Genomic DNA, 24,214 nt, shown 5'->3' with positions numbered 1-24,214 from the left:
ATATATATTTGTTGTTGTAACTCATGAAGTTGATGGTATAAATACCTCTCTCAACTACTACATCTGTTGTATCCCAGTCTGCCTGATGAGCCCTGGTGTTGGGCAAAAGGCTTTGTTGGTACTGGATATATTATAAGTAGTGTGGTAGACATACTTTTCTTTGCTTTCACACATAAGTTCTTGGTATTAGTAATATTGTTTTCTCCCATTGGTGCTTTAATTGCTTGACCTGCTCTGGGGAATATGTCTATCAGGTCTTCTGAATGATAGTAAATTTATTTCAAACCAAAATAACAATACTAATATATAATTAGGGTTAGAATATATATAAATAATAAATTTTTATTAATCCTTACCTTAATTCTGTTTTTTAAATTACTGGAGTAGAATTAATAATAATTACAATTCACTTACTTAATTCTAGTTCACAATGGTAACAGTTGTTGTCCATGCAACTGAGGATATAAAGAGTGCCTCAACCACTACTATGTATGTTATATCCCAGCCAACCTGAAGAGCCCTAGATATAACAGATATTATTTCATATTTTTTTTACTTTCACACATAAATTCTTGAAATGTATATATATATATATTCTTAAAACCTGATTTCACAGAAAATATTTTTATTTCATGTCATTTTTTTTATATTGTAATTCAGTTAAATATTTCTTATTGTATTCTAAAAAGCAGATGTTTTTTATTTAAAGCAAATACTCATTTTCCTTGATGATTTTAATTTTTCATATCTTAATGTACTTAAATATTTTTTGTTTTATTCAAGAAAGCAGATTTTATTTATATTTTTTTTAGTTGAAGGACATACTTATTTTTCTTGATGATTTTAATTTTTCTAGGGGGTACAAGGTGATCCAGGAGAACAAGGTCCAAAAGGACCAGAAGGAGAGAGTAGGAGAGGATCGAAAGGACCAAAAGTAAAGTATTAGTTCAAATCATAGAATAGTTACAATTGTATGTTATGGGAAGAAACATCACCTACTTTTTGGTTTTATTTTCACAACATTGCCTTTCAACTTTTTATGGTTTTAACATACACGTTAAAACTCTTTCAAGCATTTTACTTCAAAAAATATTAATTACTTACTATAGTTTAAATAAAATGTAATATAAATTGCTGTATTATTTTTTGCCATAGTTATAACTCTTTTACAAATTGTAATTAAGTAATATTTTCTAAAATAAAAATGAATTTCATATCTATTTGATATTTTTTATCAATGTATTAAAGTATAAAATTTCATTTATAAAAGCCCCCAGTGGCACAGTCTGTGGACTTGCAATGCTAGAAATAGATAGCTTATTGTGTAGCTTTGTGCTTAACTTCAAACAAACAAACTTGTATCAAAATATGAAGGGAAAGAAATACCCATCCCTTCAGTATGAATTAAAGTACATGAAGGTATTAATTGTATTTGGTTCTGAAAGATTAAAAAACTCTTATGAAAAAAAAAAAATCTGTATCTCCCATGCTTTAGGGTGATAGGGGATCTCCTGGAGATATGGGACCCCAAGGAACATCAGGACCTGATTCTGAGACTTTGATATTCATAAGAGGACTGAAAGGTGTACAGGGAGAAAAGGTAAGATTTTTTTATGCCCATTCATTTAAAGGAGAATCAACAATTTAGTGAAAAATAAAGGGTGGGTTTACATTTTTACTTTAACTCAAGGGAGTGTAAATTCATGTGCAGGGACAGACTTGAAAGACCAAATGGTCCCTTGTTGTCTGTCATGTTACATTAACAAAAATTGTCATGTATAAAAGATATTTTGAATTTCAGATTTATTTTGTTTGTGAGTTATTAAAAGTTTACTGGAATTGGAATTAGATTTTATGTGAATATGTATTATTTAGAGTATCTGAGACCTCAGGTTTATCTCATATGTTGTAATAGGGGAAGTAATTTGTTTTTATTATAAAGTGAGAATATACTATTTTTATACAGATATTGATTTTATCTGTTGCATTGTGTATAAGATCTTGTCTTCAACCTATATAATAGCAGGAGTCCTGTGTATTCACTTTATATCCTATACTATTTAAAGTTTGGGAGGTATCCCATAAAGTTTTAAAATACATAAAGTAAGAATCAGCTAAAATGGTTTGTAAAAGAATTACTTAAACATTGATGGCATTTTTAACAGATTTGTTTTATGTTATTTGTAACCTCAATGTTTGAAGTATGTTATGGTTGTCTTTACTGTATGCTGTAGTGCAGAGGACTGTATGGTAATTGTGTACATTGTAAGACTAAGAAGAACCTTTCTTCAATTTGTGTATTGCATTTATATTAACATGTTTTTACATGCAGAAGGGATAGCATGTTTTTATTTTGCCTTCTTTATACTTCTGATCAGTGCTGGTCTTAATTCAGTATGAGTAACTTTGTGGTGAGACATATGCACAAGTGTATCTTGCACAGATGTTACTCTTATAATCAGATGAGTATTATGTTATTCAGCATGCACACTTATAAAGAGTAGTATATATATATTTTTTGCTGCTTATTTAATCTTCCAATCTCTATTGTTCTAGATTGTTATTGATTACTAATTTTGATAGATTCATTGTTTTCCTAATGGTTAATTAGATGAGTATTTTAATCTCAATATTTTGCTCTTGAATATTATTTGGAAAATGAGTTCATATTCACATCACCTTTAATTATTTAGAGGGAATGAATAACTCATAGCTTTTTATGATTACATTGGAAAGTTTGCTAAAAGTAATTTTCTTAATTTATCATAATTTCTTTTGTAGGGAGAAAAAGGAGCCAAAGGTGAATTAGGCTTAAGTGGGAGACCTGGAGAAACTGTAAGTACATCTTTTAATTATTATTTGAAATGTTTGCATTGTTAAACCAAACTAAATAACTTAATCTTAGTAATTAAATAAAGTATCTCACCAAAATTTAATACCTGGATTGAGTTCATAAAGACTTATTAATTTCTAGCTCATTCAATATGCAGTGTGAACAAGTTGGATAATATTCAGAAAGTGATTATTTCTCTCTAGAGTCAAGGTGTGACGTTACTTGTTATAGATATGGTAGCTATATGATATATGTATGTGTATATATTTATGTATGAAGGCAGATGGATATTTAAGAAATGAAAGTTAATTAAATTTTTGTTGGTAATTGATTCGAATATATTGCAGCAGCAGTGATATTTTTCTCTCTATGAATTTATAAGTCTACTTACTAAGTACTTTTAATTTTCTTTCTGATATATGAAATAAGTAGACAGAAATATAAATGGATAGATATATGAAAGAACTGATGATTATAGAGTAAATATAGATAGGTATATGAATATATGTCGTTATATTAAATCTAAACCTTCAATATTTTGGACACAAAAGGGCAGTCCTGGTGTTCCTGGTCCTAAAGGAGAAAGAGGAGAGAGAGGTGATCCTGGACCAAGAGTAAGTTGAGTTATAAAAATAACGTTTAATAAGAAATTGTTAAGTTTTTTACTTATTGCAGGCCTTTTTTTGAGTATTTAATGAATATTTAGAATTTTCAAGACTTTTTGGAATGTTGATTTTTCATTTCAAGCTTTATCCTTAATTTAAAACGATTTATTATTCAATGATTTTTAACAATGAAGTATTTTTTAAAAATTAAAATACTAGCCACATCATTCAATTCATTTTTTGAATTATATTTTTAATATATAAAATATTCACTTATGTGTGAGTTGATTAACCTGTTTAAATTATCATAGAGTTTAATTTTTCCAGTCACATGTACAAAATATTGGATATTATGCTTCCTAAGTCAAATAAATGAATTTTGTCATGAGAAATTGTTTTTAAAAAAATCAATTAAATATTAGTTTTTGTGTTTAGGGAAAAAGAGGCAAAGATGGTCTTCCTGGACCAACTGGAGAGAAAGGTCAAAAAGGTCAGCCAGGGTTGACTGGAGAAGATGGTGTTTTTGGAGTTAAGGTATCAGATGATTATAATAACGTTATTTCATTGAAGATTTTAAATAATTATAATACTTTTAATCAATAAAAGTTACATTTTAGTGTCTCGATTGAGAAATAAAATTATGAGTTGAGCAATTTTCATAAGTTGTGACATTATCAACTGTAATGATATTATACCTATTTAACATTGACTTTGTGTTATTTTAAGATATATTTTTACCATCAGTACTAGTATGTTTGTTATCAAAAAGTGTTAGTGTTAATATCCTCACATAAAATTATTACTTTTGTGATAGTCCTATGAATGTCATGACTTAAAAAGCCATCGTAGGTCCAACAAAGCTAAAAAGTAAAACAATTCTCAGCCTTTTTTGCCTGAAATATGTGTATTGTTTTGTGTTTTCTGTAGTTTTTTAAACTAACTTAAAACTTAATTTGAGACAATTTTTATTAACAAGAAATTTAATTACAAAAAAAATTTAATGATTAAAATATTTACCTGACTTGAAGGACAAAATTAAAACAAAGAACTCTTGTAGAGTTAAGTGTCCTGTAAAAAACAATACTATTTTCTACTCAAAAGCTACAAATATCCCAAGTTCCTTCATAAAAATACCTTTAATATAATTCACTTGGACAAAGACAATATTGGTTAAAATGGTTTTAATCTATTTTTCAAAAATTAACTTATCTGAAATGTAACAGTCATTCTTTTCATTATGGTCGAAAAATAAATCTTTTCATATCTAACTCTGCTAACAAACTATTTAAAAAAGCTAATAGATTGAAGAAATGCTTTTGCATAGTTTTGATTCTGCTGCATTTGTACATATTTAACTTCTGTTTACCATCAAAAAGGTAACACCAGCTTCATACATAGAACATTGGAGGACAGAACAGTATAATACTTTTATACACTGCATAAAACAACCAAAAGATAATTATAATTTTTAATAGAATAGTCATGACAAGATAAAGTTTAGTGTTAGAGAAAATTCTTCCTTCTCTGTTTTTAGTTGTATTAAAATCAGGATGTCAAATAATTAGTTCTATGATCTGAATTGCAAATGGTTAGTAATTTAGACTATTTAACCTAGTCATAATGATACTGTTGTTTCTTTTTCTAAAATCTGGTCCAAAGCAAATACAACATTCATATTTCAAATATAAGGAAAATGAAAATGAGTTGTATACAACAATATGACAACAACAAGACTACCTATAAACTTAATTATTTATCCCTTGGATGGAATATTACAATGTCATAATAAATTATAACTGTTATGTAGTTATCAGTGTCATTTTTAACAGAAATGATCCAATGTTTATTTAACAATGGTAATACTTATATTCCTATAATGGTTAATGAAATAAAATGCTTTGAAATTATAGTCATTACTAATGATATGTTTTAATATTTAATACTCATAGTGTGAATAAAAATGATATGGACAAAGTTTATAACTTTCTTTAATAAGAGGTATTCCATACATGAAAAAGCTCTTAATGAAAGTTATATATATTAGTCACATTGAACTAAACTTTTCATGTTACTATTAAAACACAATTGAAATACCTTCTCTATCAGCTAGCCTGACTGTTTTGTTTGTTTTATTGTAAAACAAAAAAAGAATTACTTGAAAAACAAAGAAAATTAATTGTTTTCTAAGAGTGTTGCATTGACATCTCTGAAATCTACCCATACTTCATAAGTTTGTTTGTTTTTTATAATGCAATATTAGTGCATTAAAACACAAAAAATCAGGAGCCAAAGATATAATTATTCTGTTGTTAAAGAACTAATAATTATCAATAAATACAAATTTTCTGATATTATCTTAAAATTGCCAATCCAGAATTTTGTTTGGGGCATTTTCTAAAATTTAAAAACATAAACTAACAATACCATGAACAATTTCATTGTTATTGACAATTTCACTAATATCTTTATTACTGTTGGAATTTTAAAGACAATTTCAGGGCAATTTGGTTTGTAACAAAATTAAAATAACGTATATCTGTTATATTTGGCAGGGACCACAAGGAGAAGATGGCAGACATGGTTCTCAAGGTCTTCAAGGCCCACCTGTGAGTTCAACAACTCTTAATTTCTGTAGTTATTTCTAATGAACTGCACTTCCATAAACAGTTATTCACCAGTTATGAATATCTCTTTGTCAGTTTGTCTACTGTATTTTACCTTATCATATCTTAATTACTCACCTTATCTTACTTCATTTTTATACTCTCTCTTTCTTTACCCTTCTTAAATTTCTACCTATTGAAGTTTTTGCTACATTACATACCACTAGCTTAACTATACACTGATTCTCTTTGTAATGTATTATTTATCTCATATTTTTATGTTTGTTCTAACATTACTTTAGCCACTTTATCATGCTTTACTCAATATACTTCATTGTATCTTACAAAATATTTTCTTAATTACCTCTTTTTATCTTATCAACCCTATTACATATCAATATGTTCTTTGTTTTTATTGTAGTTTACAAGATCTTATCTTCTTACTCTGGTTATCCCTTTATAAGTGCCAGAACCAAATGTTGTTTATACTATTCTATCATATAATGCATTTTAATCTTTACTTTGCTTATTCTACTATATCTAACATATTTTTCTTTTTTTAACCTTCTCATAATTTATTTTGCATTAATCTACCGTGCAATTCATAATTCTATGCTTATTTAGCATAGTTTATTTCTGTTGTATATCACCATAAGATACTTTTTATTAGAATTTTTATTATTTTTAACTACATATTTTTATTTTTTAAAAAGTAGTTTATTTACAAAATAAGTTAACCTTCTGTATGAAGGAAATAAGTTGTATAATTGTAACACAAAATATGGTGTGAAATTGATCCTATATTTAGAGATATCTATTTAATATGTGATTTATTTGTCTGACTCTAAGATCTAAAAATGGTACTTGATCAAAACTAGATCTAATAAAAAAAAATTTTAGATATTTGATTATTTATTTTTATGGCTAATTAATTAATTTCCGAATTTCTGTAATCAAAGCACTTACCTATATTGTAATGTAATTTATCTTATTTCTTTATCAACCAGGGTCCACCTGGACCAACAATTTTAATTGGTGAACCCCTTCCTGGTTCTCCAGGTCCACAAGGTTCTGTGGGGGAGAGGGGTGATCCAGGAATACCAGGTATGTTATATGTTAATTTAATTTTTTCTTTTTGGGTAAAAAAATGTTAAAGTACTTATGTAATAAAGTTCCAAGTTCAGTTGTTGAATGATTTACAAATCTTGAAATTCTTAGTTATTCCTGATTGTAACTTACAGTTCAATTAGAACACAGCATTTAAATATGAGCTTAGTGACTCTATGGTAATTCAATAACAAACCAAGTACCTGACATTTGTAACAATTAGAGATTCAAGTTAACATGATAAAGCACTAAATGAACCATCCATACATTAAACTTAGATATGATAACATCCTCACTGTCTAAAAATGTAGCATGCAACAAGAGAATCCACCAAAATAAAGATCACGAAATAAATTTTTTAAAAAGAATATACAAAATCAGATACATAAAAATTATACCTTTAAAAATGAAATAAAATTAACCCTTTAAAGACAAACTGAAATAGGTAGTATCCTTGAAAACATGAAAAACAACCCTTTTTTAAATACATTCAAATAAACCCTTTGAAATAATGCAAAAATACAAAATAAAGCCTTTAAGTTAAAAGAAAATCGAACAGAAATAAAACTTTCAGTGCAGTACAAAATGAAAACCCTTTTTATACATAAAGAAAATAATATAAAAAATATAAATCCAGGAAAATGAATCTTTTGCAAACATAAATGACTAGACATGCATTCTAACGTAGAAAGAGAGTATTTTAATAAGACACAATAGTAAATACATGCAAAACACATAAAATAAACTCAATTGAATATACCGAGTAAGAAAAAGTAACTGAAACACCTCAGTTTTGGTGTCTCTAAAAAAAAAAGGGAAAAATATTACCATATGATAATTTCACTGTGTATTAGATTATCAGAAATCACTGATTTGTCTACATGTCAGTAGTCTATTATTGTTTATTTAGAGAAACCTAAGCTAAAAAGAAACTACATGCTAAGCTAAAAAGATCTGTCAGATTTCCAAAGAGGCTTAACTGGAGGTGAGAACCTCAGTGTAGCTATATCCTCTATAACACGAACACTTAAAGTAATGAGTGTATCTTGAGGAACAGTGATAGAAGTTATGTCAACATGGATATTGAAATGTAAAATCAAGGGTCTGGCATATTCCCATGGTTAGGGTGCTTGACTGGCATGTGGGTCATGGGATCAAACTTAGTCTCTAAACTTGCTCACCCTTTCAGCTGTGGGAACATTATAATATGATGGTCAATTCCACTATTCATTGGTGAAGATTTGGCAGTCGATGGTGTTGACTGTCTGCCTTCCCTCTAATCTGGCACTTCACAATTATGGACAGCTAGTGCAGTTAGCCCTTGAATAGCTTTGTGCAAAAATCAATAAACAAACGAATAAAAATAAAACCACATGTTAGTGATTGAAAACTGTCTTGACAGGTCAGGACAGACAAGTTTTAATACAAGTGCTGAGACTAAAAATAAAAGACTAGCTTCAAAGATATGCACAGAACTTAACTTTAGCCTATGGAAACCAATTTCTGTTGAAAGAACTTGAAGAGGACTACACCAGCATGGTTACCATGGTAGATCTGCCATTCCAAAACTCTTAAAAACACAAAAATATGGTGTTAAGAGCATAAAATTTGGACTGAAGATCAAATGGACTTATTTATATGTGGTGAAGACCAAAAGAAACTCACAAACCTGAATGTCTTATGCTGTCAGTTGAGCATGGTAAAGGTTCTATAATGGTAGGGGCACTGTTTTGTTGGAATATTTTAGATCATGATCTCACCAAAAGGTAAAGTAACAGCAAATGATTACTTAAACTTTATTTCAAATGAGGCTTACCATGTGATAACACTTTATTCTCAGATGCAAATGATCTTTTTCCAAACAAGTACTTACCACCTCACATAGAATAGCTTATTTTCCTCATGAGTTCACACAATCTGCAAAATATATTTGCAAGCTACTAGCCATGTGAAAACTCCCAACTAATCTTACATGAAACCAAGTGACTTGCACCACTGCATAATGATGTAATCATGCAGCAGAATCCTTCTCTAATAGGAATATGACACACCTCTATGCAAAATGAACTCATGAATTGCACTCATGAATCCTCAGTCTTTTCCTTGACATTATCATAAACAGATGTGTTTGAGTTTTCTGACATTTGCCACTTTTTCGATTTTCAACTTTCATTTGATTGAGTTTAGACATACTCAATATGAATTTACAGTTTAATGTGAACTCTTCTTCTGATGATATGAGTAAAGGTATTACTCACATTGTTGTGCATTTCTAAGAAGCAGTAGAGATGTTGAAAAAACCCAAGTTAGTACAAATAAGCATGGATGGGCCAAATGTTAACTGGAAATTCCATGACATCATGAATAAAAAAAATGTTGAATGACTTCCAGTCATTTTTTTTGGTGGTCTTCACGTAGTGAACAACAGTTTTAAGACAGAGGTAAAAGCTTCCTTATGGGCCATAGATACTTTGTTGTCTGCACTATATTATTTATTCAAAGATTCCCCAGCAAGGAGGGAGTACTTTGAACTGTTGACCAAAAGTTCCAGGTTGCCACTGAAGTTTGTCAACCACAGATGGCTGGAGAACATACCAGTCGCTGAGAGAGCCTTGGAAGTGTGGGATAATATAGTAAAGTTTGTGGGAGCAGCTGAGGCTAAAAAAATTGATCGGCCAACATCAAAATCCTATGCGATCATTAAAGAGAGTGCTGGTGACAAGCTCATCAAGGCAAAGATTAATTTCCTCAAGGTGGTGGCTGGAGAAATGCAGCCATTTCTTCAGAAGTACCAAACAGACAGGCCATTTGTTTGCTTTTTGTTGTTTGACTTATCTTGTATGGTAAGAGGATTGATGAGAAGATTTATAAAGGAGGACATTCTCACTGCTGTTAACACCACAGAAAAACTCGTGGACATTGACAATAATTAAAAAGCAAATCATGTAAACTACAAGAAAGTTGACATTGGTTTGATGACGACAAAAGCCTTGAAAGATGCAAGTGTTTCTGAGAAAAGACTGTTGGAATTCCGAATGGAATGCATATCATTTCTGGTGGTAACTCTGGAAAAAATAAAGGAAAAATTCCCATTGTCATATTCACTGGTAAGGTTGTTGTTTTCCCTGGATCCAAGACAGATGGTCAGGCCAACTTTGAGCCTTTTTATTACCCTTCTTAGGTACCTCTCATTCCTCCACCTTATGATGAAAGTGCTTCACTATTCCCCTGATGACATTTTTGGGACTCCAGAGTGCTCTCCTTCTCTACATTGTTCATTCCACCTCACCTGCCCTTTCTCTTCTTGCTTAGTTCCTTTATTTTTGGGACCTTTTATGAAGAGATGCCCCATTTTCTCAAGTACATCTCATTTTCTCTTATCTCCAGGACCTTTGTTTTACCCCATTTCTTTGTTTAGATGTTTTTGTTGTGTCCCTGGTTACCATGATTCATGAACTGAAGCTGTCTGCCATCAATCTTCCCTTACTTCGAATTTGTTCCAACCTTGCCCTTCCACTTCTGCACCTCACCCTTGCTTTTCTTCTGTTTCCCATTCTATTCCTGTATCTAGACCTTCCACCTTTTCTTGCCATCTGGTTGTTTTGGGACATGTGGCATCCCCTCCGTCTCAGTTTGCAGACTTATGGACACTTTTCCCTTCTGACAGATGGGTTACTCAAGTTCTTTCCCATGGTCTTTCTCTTCTCCTTCCTCATCTTTCTCAACCTATTGCCTTTCAATACCTATTGAATCTGGCCTACCTTCAACATCTATAGGGGGCAGTGTCAGATTTGTTAGAGAAACAAGCCATTGAATGAGTTCACAACCTCTCTCTGGGTTATTACTGCTGCCTCTTTGTTGTTCCCCCAAACGAGCAGGATTGGCACTCGATTATTGACCTTTCCTCCATCAATCATTTCTTGGTCATCCCACATTTTTGGATGGAGAATTTTTTCTCTCTCTCTATTGGTCTTTCCAACCTGGAAGACCAAAGTTGATGTGCCAGACACCTTTCTCCACATTCCAGTTGCCCCATTCTTATGACATTTTCTCTGATTCGTCTACAGAGATCACATTTTTCAGTTCCATGCCCTGTTCAGAATAGCATTGGCCCCTTATGTTTTCAATCACATTATACAGACTTTTGCTTGAAATATTCACAATCTGGGTCTATGATTCTATTTCTGCATGGATGAATGGCTTCTCCCCACCAACTACCAGGGAATCCTCGAAACAAACTTCCTTACTTCATGAAGCTGCTCATTTAGGGTGGCTTTTCAAGATTTCCAAGTTCTTCCTTATCCCAACCCAGTATTTCATTCACCTTGGAATTCTCTTCAACTCTTACCTCAGCTGTGCACAACCTTCTCCAGTTTGTTTAGAGGCATGATCTAATTTCCTTTCTCTCCTTGTGGATCATTTGTTAGTGATCAACTTGGACAACTCCATGGTCATGTTGCATATCAACCACCAAGGGGACACCTGTTTCAGGACCTTCTGCTTTTAGACTTCATACTTCCTTTCTTGGGCCCATTCCATTTGGAGGGTATAGTAGGCTGTCAGGTTTCAGGTGCACTGAACATTGGCATTGACTATCTTTCTCTTCGAGACTGTGTCCTAACTGTGGAATGGTCCCTTCATCTTCATATCTTCTATTAGATTTGCTCCCAACTCAGAACCCCTCATAGATGCCTTTGCCACACCATTCAATCCCAGACTTCTTCTCTTTTGGTCTCACTTACCTCACTCATCAGCCTTGGCTGTCAATACCCTTAGTCAGGACTGGTCCCATCTCTTCCGCTATGTCTATTTTCCTCTCTGCCCCCTTCCTCAGGTCCTTGCTGTGCTTTGGGACACCCCCTTGCAGGGTCCTGTTGGTAGCCACTTACTGGCCTGCTAGACCTTGGTTTACATTACTCCATCTTCTATCAGCTCTCTTCCTCTTCCCAATATTCCATCCTTCCTGGTCAAACTGCATGTGTCGCTCTTTCATCAAGGAGTGACATCCCTTTATTTTATCATGTGAGGTTTTTCCATTCCATTGCTCATTGAGCTGGATCATCTGATTGTGGAGCTTTTTTCCTGTCCCATTCTTGCCATCCTTCCACCCCTTCAGTGTACCAACGTAAATTGCATGCTTATCACTATTGGTCTATCCTTCACCATTTCTCCCCTGCCCAACCTACCTTACAACACCTTACCTCCTTCTTCACATGGATCTTTGACCACGGCTTACCTGTCTTTACCTTTGCGGGTTATTGGGCAGTACTATCTACTACATTCCACTTTTCCCAATACCAAAGAAATTTCTTTCTTCAACCTGTTCTTATCACCTTCTTCTTTTCATTCCTAATCCAGAGGCCCTTGCATCTTATGCTCTTGCACAACAGGGACATGAACATGGTTCTTCACACTCTAACTCAGGGCCCTTTCAAACCTCTTGCCACTTGCTTCATGTATCATCTCTCTCTCAAAACCCGTTTCCTTCTCCTTCTTGCCTGCAGTTGCCATCATTCTGATGTTTAGATACATCCTGAACTCTCCACCACCACATGGGCCATTTGTTGTTATCTTTCTTGCACTTCCTCCTTTAAGGGCTTACTTCAACCTCACCATATTTATTGGTGGAGAGTTCTGCAGCATTATTTCATGATCACGCAGTGGTGTAAATTCACATGGTTTCATGTGAGATTAGGCGGGAGTTTTCATAAAACTGGTGGCTTGGAAATCTCTATTGGCAGACAAACTCAAGAGGAAAATAAGCTATTTTGTGTGTAAAGGTGAATATATATTGGAAATACGTTTTCAGATAAAAAAATTTTAATTTCAGGAAGACTAATATTCACTAATATATACTGCATAAAATGTTAAAGGTTGGTGCAAAAAATACGAAGAGACATTTGGGCACCTAACTTGGCCACCACAGTCATGAGATTTAAGTGTTATTGAGCCTCTATGATCAGACCTTAGAACCTATCATTCAAGAAGACTTCCACCACTAATATCACCTTAACAATTATAAGAAGCTTTAATTGGTAAAAAACGATGGTTGAGGTTCATTATCTTATTTCATCAGTTTCAGGTCATGTTAATGACTTATTTTTTGCTTATGGAGAAAACTAAATATTAATGAATATAATGTAAAAATTAGCAAGTGTTTGCATTATTTTGTCTAATCTCTTTGGTATGCCAAGTAAAATAAATTATAATAATGAAATTAAAACTAAATACAGTAAAATAAAACAAATCAGAATTTTCATGTAATTGGAATGCAATGAAGAATTACACAAGTACAAAATCATAATTGAAATAACATAATATTAATAACAAAAACCATTTTCATGTAAAGTACAAAACATAAAAAAATGATAGAACAAAGATTAAAGAAATTAGTTGAAATGAACAATATGAAATAATGAAGTGGGAAGATCAGCTTAAACATTATCTACAATCCTACATAGAAGGAAAGTAAAACCTGCTAAACCACAAGAAAGAAACATTCTTTACAATACATATAAAACAAACAATAGCATGGCAATAAACCTCTTTTAGAAATACAGTACAAAAATAAACCCTTTTTAGAACAAATTAAGTATGTCAGAATGAAATATCTCAAACAAACTACAAAAAGAATAAACCTTTAGGCATGAATTAAACTAAGAAACATAAATTAGTCTTCTTTCTTTACTTAGATTTAAAATATTAGCTATTATAAGATGTGTATGAATATATGCAAATAAAGCTATAAAATAAATATAGCTTATCATATGAAATCAGAAGTAGATATACAAAATACACAAACATACTAAAAGTGAAGAACAGGAATGAATTAAAAAAGATATACAAATTTACTTACTGAAAGACTGTGAAGGGCTGAATCATGGTGATGAGCAGTTTATCCAAAAGAGCAATAGAACACTAACATTCTGCTGATGTTCTCTGGATGACATCTTGTGTGTTTCTCCATCTTGTTAAGAACTTCACAGAGGTTTACTGACATTTTAGGGACATCCTTTCCTTCTGCCACAATGTTGATGATGTGGTGGTGGTTCAGATTTGTAGCATGAGAAACCCAGATCACTGAAGGAAAGAACCAAGGCTTTTGGTGTATCTCCAATTACCTCGGAGATACTGAAAGTGAAACTTCTACTTAATTTCATCTTTCCATCCTCCTTCTTGTTCAGTTACATCTTACACCTGTTGAAATCTTAGGTATCGAGCTGAAAGCTTGTATTATAAAAGAAAATTAAAATAATGTGTAGACCGTCCAATTAAATTCTAGTTCAATTAATTAATGTTCTTATTATGAGCTTAAATATTATTTGTTATTAATCTCTTCTGAGAACATTTATAGATGGTTCTAATGTAGAGTCTCAACTGAAAATTGGCCATGGAATAACACTAGCACACTTGCAGAGGCTATGTTCAAATGATGTTATACATGATATGTTTACCACTGAAAATGGTGTTCTAAGTATTCCAAAAGTTTGCTAGATTGTGAGCAGATTGAGTGTCTGTATGCTTGATATAACCTTGAGATCACCACAAGAAAAATAATTACCTTAGATTGCTGGGAAATAGAAGGATTGACATGGCACTAAGTGGTGCAAGTGATACACTGTAATTTCTGTGTAGACAAGATGGTTAGTTGGTATTATCTTTATTTAATTTTCACCAAGGTAAATTTGGTTAAGTCTCTTAAGAAAAATGTTTGAGTTAAAATGAATGTGATTTTTACATTAAAGATGCCAACATATGCAGTCAAATGAAACATGTCTCTGCCACACAATTCCATATTGGACAATTTTGACACCAGAAAAGTTGAAAACTGGCTATATTACTGCTTTGGACCTACAAGAAGGTATCTTTGTATCAAATCTCATGTAAGTTGGTAGGCATACCCATGGATAGTTCATAAAAACCCTAAATTGTTATTTCCTTGCTGAAGGGCCCGGCATGGCCAGGTGGTTAGGCGCTCAACCCACAATCTGTTGGTTACATGTTCGAATACCTGTCACACCTAAAATGCTTGCCCTTTCAGCTATGGGGCTGTTATAATGTGACAGTCAGTCTCACTATTCATTGGTAAAAGAGTAGCCCAAGAGTTGGCAGTGGGTGGTGATAACTAGCTGCCTTCCCTCTAGTCTTTCACTGATATATTAGGGATGGCTAGTGTAGATGGCCCTTGTGTAGCTTTGTGTGAAATTCAAAACAAATCAAACCAAACCTTAATGAAAAATTGAGCAAAAGACAAAAATTCAATAATTGTCTATTTTACTGTTTGGGACCATTATAAAGTATTTTTGTACCAAATCCCATGCAAATTGTCCAAAAGATGGAGTAATAGTTGTAAAAAAAACCCTAAAATTAAGCTTTTTGTGACATCTTGACCCCCCTCCTATAATTGATAAAAATGTGCAAGTCCATCATTTTTCTTTGTCAATGAGAAGGACATGTAGAAAAGTATCTTTACCAAATTCCATAAAAATTGATCAAAATATAACAAAGTAATTTACCCCCCCCCCAAGTTATGCATTTTGGTGATCTCTGACCCCCCCCCCCCAAAAAAAAGAATCAACATGGGCAAATCCAACATTTTTGTATGTCATTGTGTTGATAGCTTTGATTACTGTAAATATGACCATACAGGAGCCCAAAATATACCTTGTGAAATGAAGGAATGGTGGTTGATTGAAAAGTGTTTGGAAGAAGAAGAAACAATAGAAAAACAGTATATGTCTCTGCTGAGACATAATTACAGCAATTCAAGTCTGTATTTTCTTCATAATTTCAACACACATTATTACAGGTTTTTCATGCTGTGGATCTTGGACTTGATTTAATGCTTGAAGGGTCACTGTGATATGATACCACAAATACGTCTATTTTTTATACATGTATTTATCTTTTGTGTGTATTAAGTATTATGAAATATCATATTTGCCTCTGATATCACTATTTTTATGTACACGTCATATGTCCATAAACTTATGCCTCTGTATGATAAATCTAACTTTTTTGTTGTCTTCTAGGAAAACCTGGAAATGATGGACCTGTAGGGTATCGTGGTCCACCTGGAGTGCCAGGTCCACAGGGTCCTTCTGGGGAGCCAGGTCCACCTGGAGTTAGCTTTAAGGGAGAACCAGGAGAGGATGGTAAGTGATAATTTTAACAAAGTATCAAACTAATGTTATCTCCCTATATACTGAGTGAGTACTTTTAAACAACATGCTAATTTTAGATGGTTTATCAGAGGCAGTATCAGTTACAGAAAATATCTTAAACAAAAAAAGAGACACAAATTATACTTTCTCCAAAGGATTAATTTTTATTTTTCTGCTAATGTCATTATAATTTGTGTCAATAACTTTGTTCAAACAGTTTGTTAGGCAAACAACTTAGCTGTCTGAGAAAGTATAATTAGATGGCTATCTTGAGCATTCTAGCAGTGATGTGATATTGGGGTTAACACCAAATTAAAAGAATTTGGTAGCTTTTAGATTTAGACCTTTTATTCTTAACAGAAAATTACAGAACTTAAGTTATGGTTTGCATATTTGTATGTAGAATATTTGTATAATAGAGCATACTTAAAGCAGTTTGTTCTTTATTTTTGGGCCCTGCAGTAACAGTGTGAGACCACCCACCATTTTCATATTCCTGTGTGCACTGTTATCTATCTTGAACAGTAACTTGTAACTTTGCTACTTATATCTATGTTGAATAACCTTATACAGTCCACTTTATCGCAAGTTCATGGAGAGAGAATTGGCAAGCATATGTGTATGCCATCACATAATGTTATTAAGCTAACCAACTTTTTTGTTAATAATATATTTCAGGGATACCAGGAAAAACAGGAATAGTTGGAAAGCCTGGTTTTCCAGGACTTCAGGGTCCTCCAGGTGAAGAAGGTCTGCCTGGAATCACTGTTGTTGGACCTCCAGGAGAGTCTGGAAGGCAAGGTCTTAATGGTATACCAGGATTACCTGGTCAAAGAGGTGATCCAGGTCCTCCAGGTATGAAACATTCTTTTGGTTCCTACAAATTGAAAACCACATTTCATTAAAAATATATGATTGTTAATAATTCTTAAAATATTTTAGCAAACAAAATAGAAATCTCAGTCTATGAACTGTATGCTAGAAGTTATCATTCTTCTCTTTTATCTGATTTTTATGTTATTCTGTTAGTTAATGTATTACAAAGAAAGCATTTCTCTTGTCACAGGACTAAAAGGTATTCCTGGAATTGGTGTACCTAAAATTGGGCCACCTGGTCAAATTGGACTCCAAGGGATACCAGGAGAACCAGGTGAACCAGGAACTCCAGGGAAGGATGGAGAGCCAGGTTTATATGGGCCTAGAGGTGACGATTGTGGTTATTGTCCACCTGGGCTGCTTGGTGCTAAAGGAGATGTTGGAGATGATGGACGACAAGGTGAGTTCTAGACTGTGCAGTATATATAAGTATAATGTTAGGCTTTCTCAGTAATTTGCTTCACACATTTTGACTGAACAATTCAGAGAGTGGTAAAATTGCAGAAGAATTATATATAAGTGTGAAATTGGATGAATTCATGTTCGGCTTAAAGTGCTTCATACTTTCTGTTAATATCATTGTGATAACATGGTCATTTACAGGAAAGACTTTCTTCCACATGCTGTGCTAAAAATTCATAAGTAGTGGAAATCAAGAGTTACCAATTTGATGAAATAATAAAATGTTGAAATAAAATTTCTACTTTTAGGGCTACTTTATAATTATTAGTGAATTGTGATGTAAGTAGTTCCCATTGGTTTTGATTTATTATTGTTATGCTATATTATTATAACTTTGTTTGTATTCTTAATAATGACATATTACTTTTCTGTTGTATTTGTTACTAACAAAACACAATTAGAAGAATATAAGCATTTGATTTGCTTGTTTTTCTAGGACCACGTGGACCAAGAGGTTTCCCAGGATTTCTTGGGAGACAAGGAAGAAAAGGTGCAACTGGAAAACCTGGTATACCAGGGTTGAAAGGAGTACCAGTAAGTTTCTGTTTAGAATTGTAGAAGAACATGGTATGTTACGCACATACGTTATGTTGATAAGGTTGAAACATAAAAGTTCCCATGCAGTTGTTTTCTCAAAATATGTCTTAGTTGTTAAAGCATTGGGCTCCAAATTGTAGTGAGAGTTTAGATCTTTGGTTCAAATTTCAGTTGGAGCGGATTGATTTTTCTCTATTTTAGAGAATTATATAATGATACAAATTATTAATTATTTTGTATGCCAACTTAAACTGAATTATGCCTTTAGCATAATATTGGTACCTTGTTTTTTTGTTTTTTTAATGAAATAGGTTTCATGTTTTACATATGTAAAATACATTAGGTGTATTATTGCTCATTTACAGTAATCTTTTATTTTTAATGTAATTTCATATGAACATATTTTTGTAATATCTTTTTTTTCCATAGAAATTATGAAGAATTTTTTTCCCTATCTCTTTAGAATTAAACAAATCTTTTGGATATTATACAGCATTTAATTTTTTCAAGGTGCTTGTGTGTACTCAATTTATGAACTTTTTTGTACATCATCTTGATATGTTTGATCTATTTTAAAAAAAAAGTACTTCAATAAATCTATAATTGTAACAGATATTCCTTAAAATAAGTTACACTAATTTATTTTTTATGAGTAACAAATTTAATCTCTGAACTGTACATATTTCTAGGGTCGGCCAGGGTCTGATGGTGTTGAAGGTCGAAAGGGTTCAAGAGGCTCAACAGGAGAAGTGATCTTCCCAGGTGCTATCAAAGGAATGAAAGGAGAACCTGGAGACATTGGGCCTCCTGGAGCTGATGGAATCAGAGGATCTGAAGGTCCTTCGGGTCCAGAGGGCTTTAGAGGATTTCCTGGAGTGAAAGGAGAGCCGGTATAGTTTTTTAGCCATTCAAGTCTGCCTAAACAAGCTATATCATTTAAGAAAAAAGTGCATATTTTACTGTTTTATGACTTCTTTGTTATTAAGTGCTTTATTATCAACTGATGCTTTTTATGGTTTGGGTATTAGACTCATTAACAAACATTGAACCAGTATTGTTTAATAGATTTTGTGCTAACTGGGATTATAAACTATATCAATGAAACAAGAAAAGTGTTATATGTTACATAATGTGATATTATAAATCAATAATGTCAAAGCTTGTCACATGCACATTTTAAGTATCATAAGTTGTATATTACTTAATGTGATATTATAAATCAATAATATCAAAGCTTGTCACATGCACATTTTAAGTATTATAAGTTGTATATTACTTAATGTGATATTATAAATCAATAATGTCAAAGCTTGTCATATGCACATTTTAAGTATTATAAGTTGTATATTACTTAATGTGATATTATAAATCAATAATGCCAAAGCTTGTCACATGCACATTTTAACTATTACAAGTTGTATATTACTTAATGTGATATTATAAATCAATAATGTCGAAGCTTGTCATATGCACATTTTAAGTGTTATAGAACTAAGTGAACAGAATGCATCTTAAAAATGGAAAGAAGAAATTGCTGCTGCTACATGTATTTATAAGTATTAATACCTGTTTCAATTTAATACACATCTTATTTACTGATGATAACATTTTTCATGTGATTTGTGATGTTTGTATGAATAAAATGGTAACTGTCTTAACAGTAATGATGCAGTGGAAATCTTCTGGATAGAGTTTTATCTGTAATAATATGCTGTGAATAATATGTATTAAAGTAAATTAAGAAAATGTAACTATAATTTTACATATATATAATAAAATAGTATAACACCAGCATATAGCCTGTCAAATATGATGAGGCAAGAACTACCACCCCCACCCCATAGTATACCATAACCTCACATTTCATAACTAACTGAAATAAATAAATTTTGTAAAATCAAGCTTCACCAACAAAGAGGCAGAGAAATGCACTTGAGCCAGTCAAACATCGGAAACTTCCTTTGTGAGCCAATCAAAATTAAGATTATTCATGAAATGAATTTGTGGTGCATTCGTAGAATAATTATTGATAAAAATCAGATTAACAACTTCTAATATATAGAAAAGCCAGTGTGTTTTGGTAACATGTTGCTTAGCAACAAAAGTATAACTTAATATCGGTGTTAGTCTATCTGAAAGTATAAAATGAAATGTATAGACAACAAAACTGGAAAAATGTTTGTTTCTTAATTTAGAGTCTCTGTTGATTAAAGGGATTTGTTTTTTTTATTAAGAATGGTGATATAACAGAAAAATAGCTAAATTCAGAAATGATTTAAGTTTAAAATTTTATTAATATTTTTACTTTCATGATAAATTTCATGCACTTGCCTGTAGGCTAGGTGATTCGACGCTATGTCTTTACTTTAGGCTTATTATACCAACACTCACTACACTCGTAAGGTTTCATACCCCTCCTCATGGCCCCATCACTAAATTTGTAATGAGAAAACAGTAATCAAATTATTCTATCTCGATAAGTGCATTTTATCATTTATGATTCTTCCCATATCAAGAAATCAGGCTTGATGTGACACGACACACACTGGCTTTTATGCAGGTTAGATGTTCAAAGTAACTTCTAGTATATATGTAGTAGAAGTATATAAAGCTTGGTAAATACATAGAAAAGTAATCATTTATACAAATTTTAATGCTGAAACTACTCTAAACTTTTATGTGAAATAAAAGCATTTTTAGTGTTTATACCCATGTTGTATTGTGATTTTGCTCAGGGAGATTTTGGAGATGATGGACCTCGTGGCATTGATGGTCAGCAAGGTCTTCCAGGTCCCCCAGGACCTAAGGGAGCGAAAGGAGATATTCTTTATGCTGCTAAAGGTTTTAAAGGATTGAAGGGTGATCCTGGTTTTGATGGGCTTGATGGTTTAATTGGTGAAAAGGGTAAGTCTAAAGCAATTGAATGCATATATATATTGTAGCTGGGATTAGTAGCTAGAATTTGATGTGGTAATTTCAGTAAATTAAAGCTTCTTAATTTAATAGCAAAGTGGTCTGTAGTATAACAGCTAAGCATTATTCATTCTGTGTTATATAATAGTTTGTCAGGAACAACATGAAAGTCATTTATATAAGTAAGTCACAATGCATTGTTGAAAAATTCATCAGAGATATGTTAATGGAGCTGAGATGCCAAGTGTATATGCTAGTAACTTTATGCAGTACCCTTCTGTATGTCATTTACTTTAGAAAGAAACATTGGCAGTGTTGATTTTTTCATGATTATACATACATTCTATGTAAAAGTAGTGAACTGTGGGAACTGGACCTAAAAATATCATTCAAGTTCATCTTTCCAAATGTTAATCAATGTTTAATAGTCAGTGGCAGAAATGTTTTCTTGGCCTTCCCTTAATTGGTTGGTTTGGATAAAAGAAGATATATGAAATAAATAACTAAATATTTATAGAAAATCAGATAATAAGTACTCTGTTTTTTAGAATAAAATGTGAAATATTAAAATCAAAATTATGTATAGCATCTGGAAAAAGCAAAAAGTTTGGTTTCTTTATAAACTTTAAAGCAAAACATTTTACCTTTCTGTTCCTTAATTGTACAACATAGTGGCTTAAGGTGATCTTAAATTAGATATTATATCAAGTGTGGGTACTTAATTAGCTTGGAGACTTTGAAGTGAGCCTTAGAAATATATTGGCTTGAAATTTGAGTTCTAGATTGCTATGTTGATATTTATGACTTATTTATTTAAAGGTTATTTATAATTGTAGAAGCAAATTATTTGTTGTCCAGCTTTTTAGTATTTTCTGTTTTTACAGACTTTTATATGTTTTATTACTATCAGCATTATTATCTTTTAAGGCTTGTAAATTCAAACACATTACCAAATTACACAGAAATGCTACATGTAGGAAGTCTTTCTGGCAAAGTGTAATGTTTAACCCAGGTTGTATGATGTGTAAGTAGTATTTTGACATTTTGAACTCTCAAAATCAAGCAGCTAAATAGACCTATGATACTTGGTAAACAAGATGATTAAACGCATATTGAACATTCATCAGTTTTGATTGTATGGTGCATAAATTAGTGCCAGGCCTCAGGAACAACCATGTTAATTCAAGCTGTTTTTATGGGATATGTTAATCTCAAGATACATCAATATTTAATCTTTGCTTTATAGTGTATCAGTGGGTTAGAGAGTCCTTAAAAATTAAACAGTGAGTAACCCATATTGTAAGATGAATAAGAGTCACTTCTCTATTAAACATCCAATTCTAAATAGCTCAAGTCAGGTAGACTTACCTCTGTAATACTTAACGTCTTTCCTTGTTCAGGTGCTTTCATGTTGTCAACACAAATGTGATTCAAAGTGCTGAATGTCCTAGACCCAATATAGAGTAAGCATTAACTTATCCAAGATTCTCTGCTGTTTCACCTTCCATGTGACTTATTGTATTTTCATCAAGAGAACCTACATAAACTGTGCTTTTCCCACCAGGTGTATCCTGGTGTGAAGAATGCCTTTATTTGGAGTGGCCTAAGGCCCATTCTTTATATAATGCTGGTCTGCTCCATTAATTTTCCCTTGAATCCAGTTCTTCAGATATTTTGGTTCTGGTTTCTACTCCAAATCTTCTTGACAACATCTTTGATGTAGTGTAAGTTATTATCTTCCTGCCTCAAAACCTCTTTTTTTTTTATAGCCTTTAACTTTCCCAAGTTCTCACCTTTCTTCTTAATCCAGGTATTCTGGCTTTTGGTATGTCAAAGGTTACCTCTTTCAAATTGGTACTTACATCTGAAATACATTCCCACCCACAACTGGGTGATACACATAGCGTTCCATCACCAATGCAAATAAGAAATCTGAATTGTGTTGGGAAAGCAGAGCATATGTAAGTTTTCCTGACTCTTACTCAATATGTCACGTAGAAGGTGGAGAGAGAAATTCTGGGTACACTGCTCTGCACTGAGTTAAGGATATTTAGACTTTTAAATTATGGCCGTTCACAGCATGAGAGTAGTGCAACAGGGAAAACTTATGGCAATTCAGAGGAAAGTACCTGTTTAAAATACATCTTCAATCTAAAAATTCAAAAGTTAAGCCAAATCATATGTTGTATAGTTAAGTCAAACCCATGTCGTGTGGTAAAGCTAATCCTTTCCATATACTATAGTTATGTGAAACCTATGCTGCATAGTTAGGATAATCCCTACTATATATTATGTCAGACCTATGCTGCATAATTATGTTAATTCATGCTGCATAGTTTGTTTAGTCCATGTTGTGTAGTTATGTTAATTCATGCTTTATGTTTTGTTTAGTCCATGTTGTATAGTTATGTTAATTCATGCTGTATAGTTTGTTTAGTCCATGTTGTATAGTTAATTCATGCTGTATAATTTGTTTAGTCCATGTTGTATAGTTTGTTTAGTCCAAGTTGTATAGTTATGTTAATTCATGCTGTATAGTTTTAGTCCATGTTGTATAGTTATGTTAATTCATGTTGTACAGTTTGTTTAGTCCATGTTATATAGTTATGTTAATTCATGTTTTATAGTTTGTTTAGTCCATGCTGTATAGTTATGTTAATTCATGCTGTATAGTTTGTTTAGTCCATGTTGTATAGTTATGTTAATTCATGCTGTATAGTTTGTTTAGTCCATGTTGTATAGTTATGTTATTTAATGCTGTATAGTTTGTTTAGTCCATGTTATATAGTTATGTTAATTCATGCTGTATAGTTTGTTTAGTCCATGTTTTATAGTTATGTTAATTCATGTTTTATAGTTTGTTTAGTCCATGTTGTATAGTTATGTTAATTCATGCTGTATAGTTTGTATAGTCCATGTTGTATAGTTAATTCATGCTGTATAGTTTTAGTCCATGTTGTATAGTTTGTATAGTCCATGTTGTATAGTTAATTCATGCTGTATAATTTGTTTAGTCCATGTTGTATAGTTATGTTAATTCATGCTGTATAGTTTGTTTAGTCCATGTTGTATAGTTATGTTAATTCATGCTGTATAGTTTGTATAGTCCATGTT

At 32.1% G+C, this 24,214-nt stretch overlaps 1 protein-coding gene across 1 annotated transcript in view; it reads left to right on the top strand.

The window, feature by feature from the left end:
• LOC106458326 (collagen alpha-5(IV) chain-like) overlaps positions 1-24,214 on the top strand; it is a 107,673-nt gene that overhangs the window by 45,491 nt on the left and 37,968 nt on the right. The window contains exons 9-21 of the mRNA XM_013917835.2: positions 857-934; positions 1,496-1,600; positions 2,782-2,835; positions 3,385-3,447; positions 3,874-3,972; positions 5,991-6,044; positions 7,049-7,145; positions 16,181-16,303; positions 16,991-17,167; positions 17,379-17,588; positions 18,087-18,184; positions 18,877-19,077; positions 20,923-21,091. Coding sequence (XP_013773289.1) covers positions 857-934; positions 1,496-1,600; positions 2,782-2,835; positions 3,385-3,447; positions 3,874-3,972; positions 5,991-6,044; positions 7,049-7,145; positions 16,181-16,303; positions 16,991-17,167; positions 17,379-17,588; positions 18,087-18,184; positions 18,877-19,077; positions 20,923-21,091 — 1,528 coding nt within the window. The remainder of the gene's footprint in view (positions 1-856; positions 935-1,495; positions 1,601-2,781; positions 2,836-3,384; positions 3,448-3,873; positions 3,973-5,990; positions 6,045-7,048; positions 7,146-16,180; positions 16,304-16,990; positions 17,168-17,378; positions 17,589-18,086; positions 18,185-18,876; positions 19,078-20,922; positions 21,092-24,214) is intronic.

Source organism: Limulus polyphemus, unplaced genomic scaffold (genome assembly GCF_000517525.1).
Source record: "Limulus polyphemus unplaced genomic scaffold, Limulus_polyphemus-2.1.2 Scaffold445, whole genome shotgun sequence".
Lineage (NCBI taxonomy): Eukaryota > Metazoa > Arthropoda > Merostomata > Xiphosura > Limulidae > Limulus > Limulus polyphemus.
Note: the sequence above shows the minus strand (reverse complement) of the source record. Positions and strands in the feature narration are given on the sequence as shown.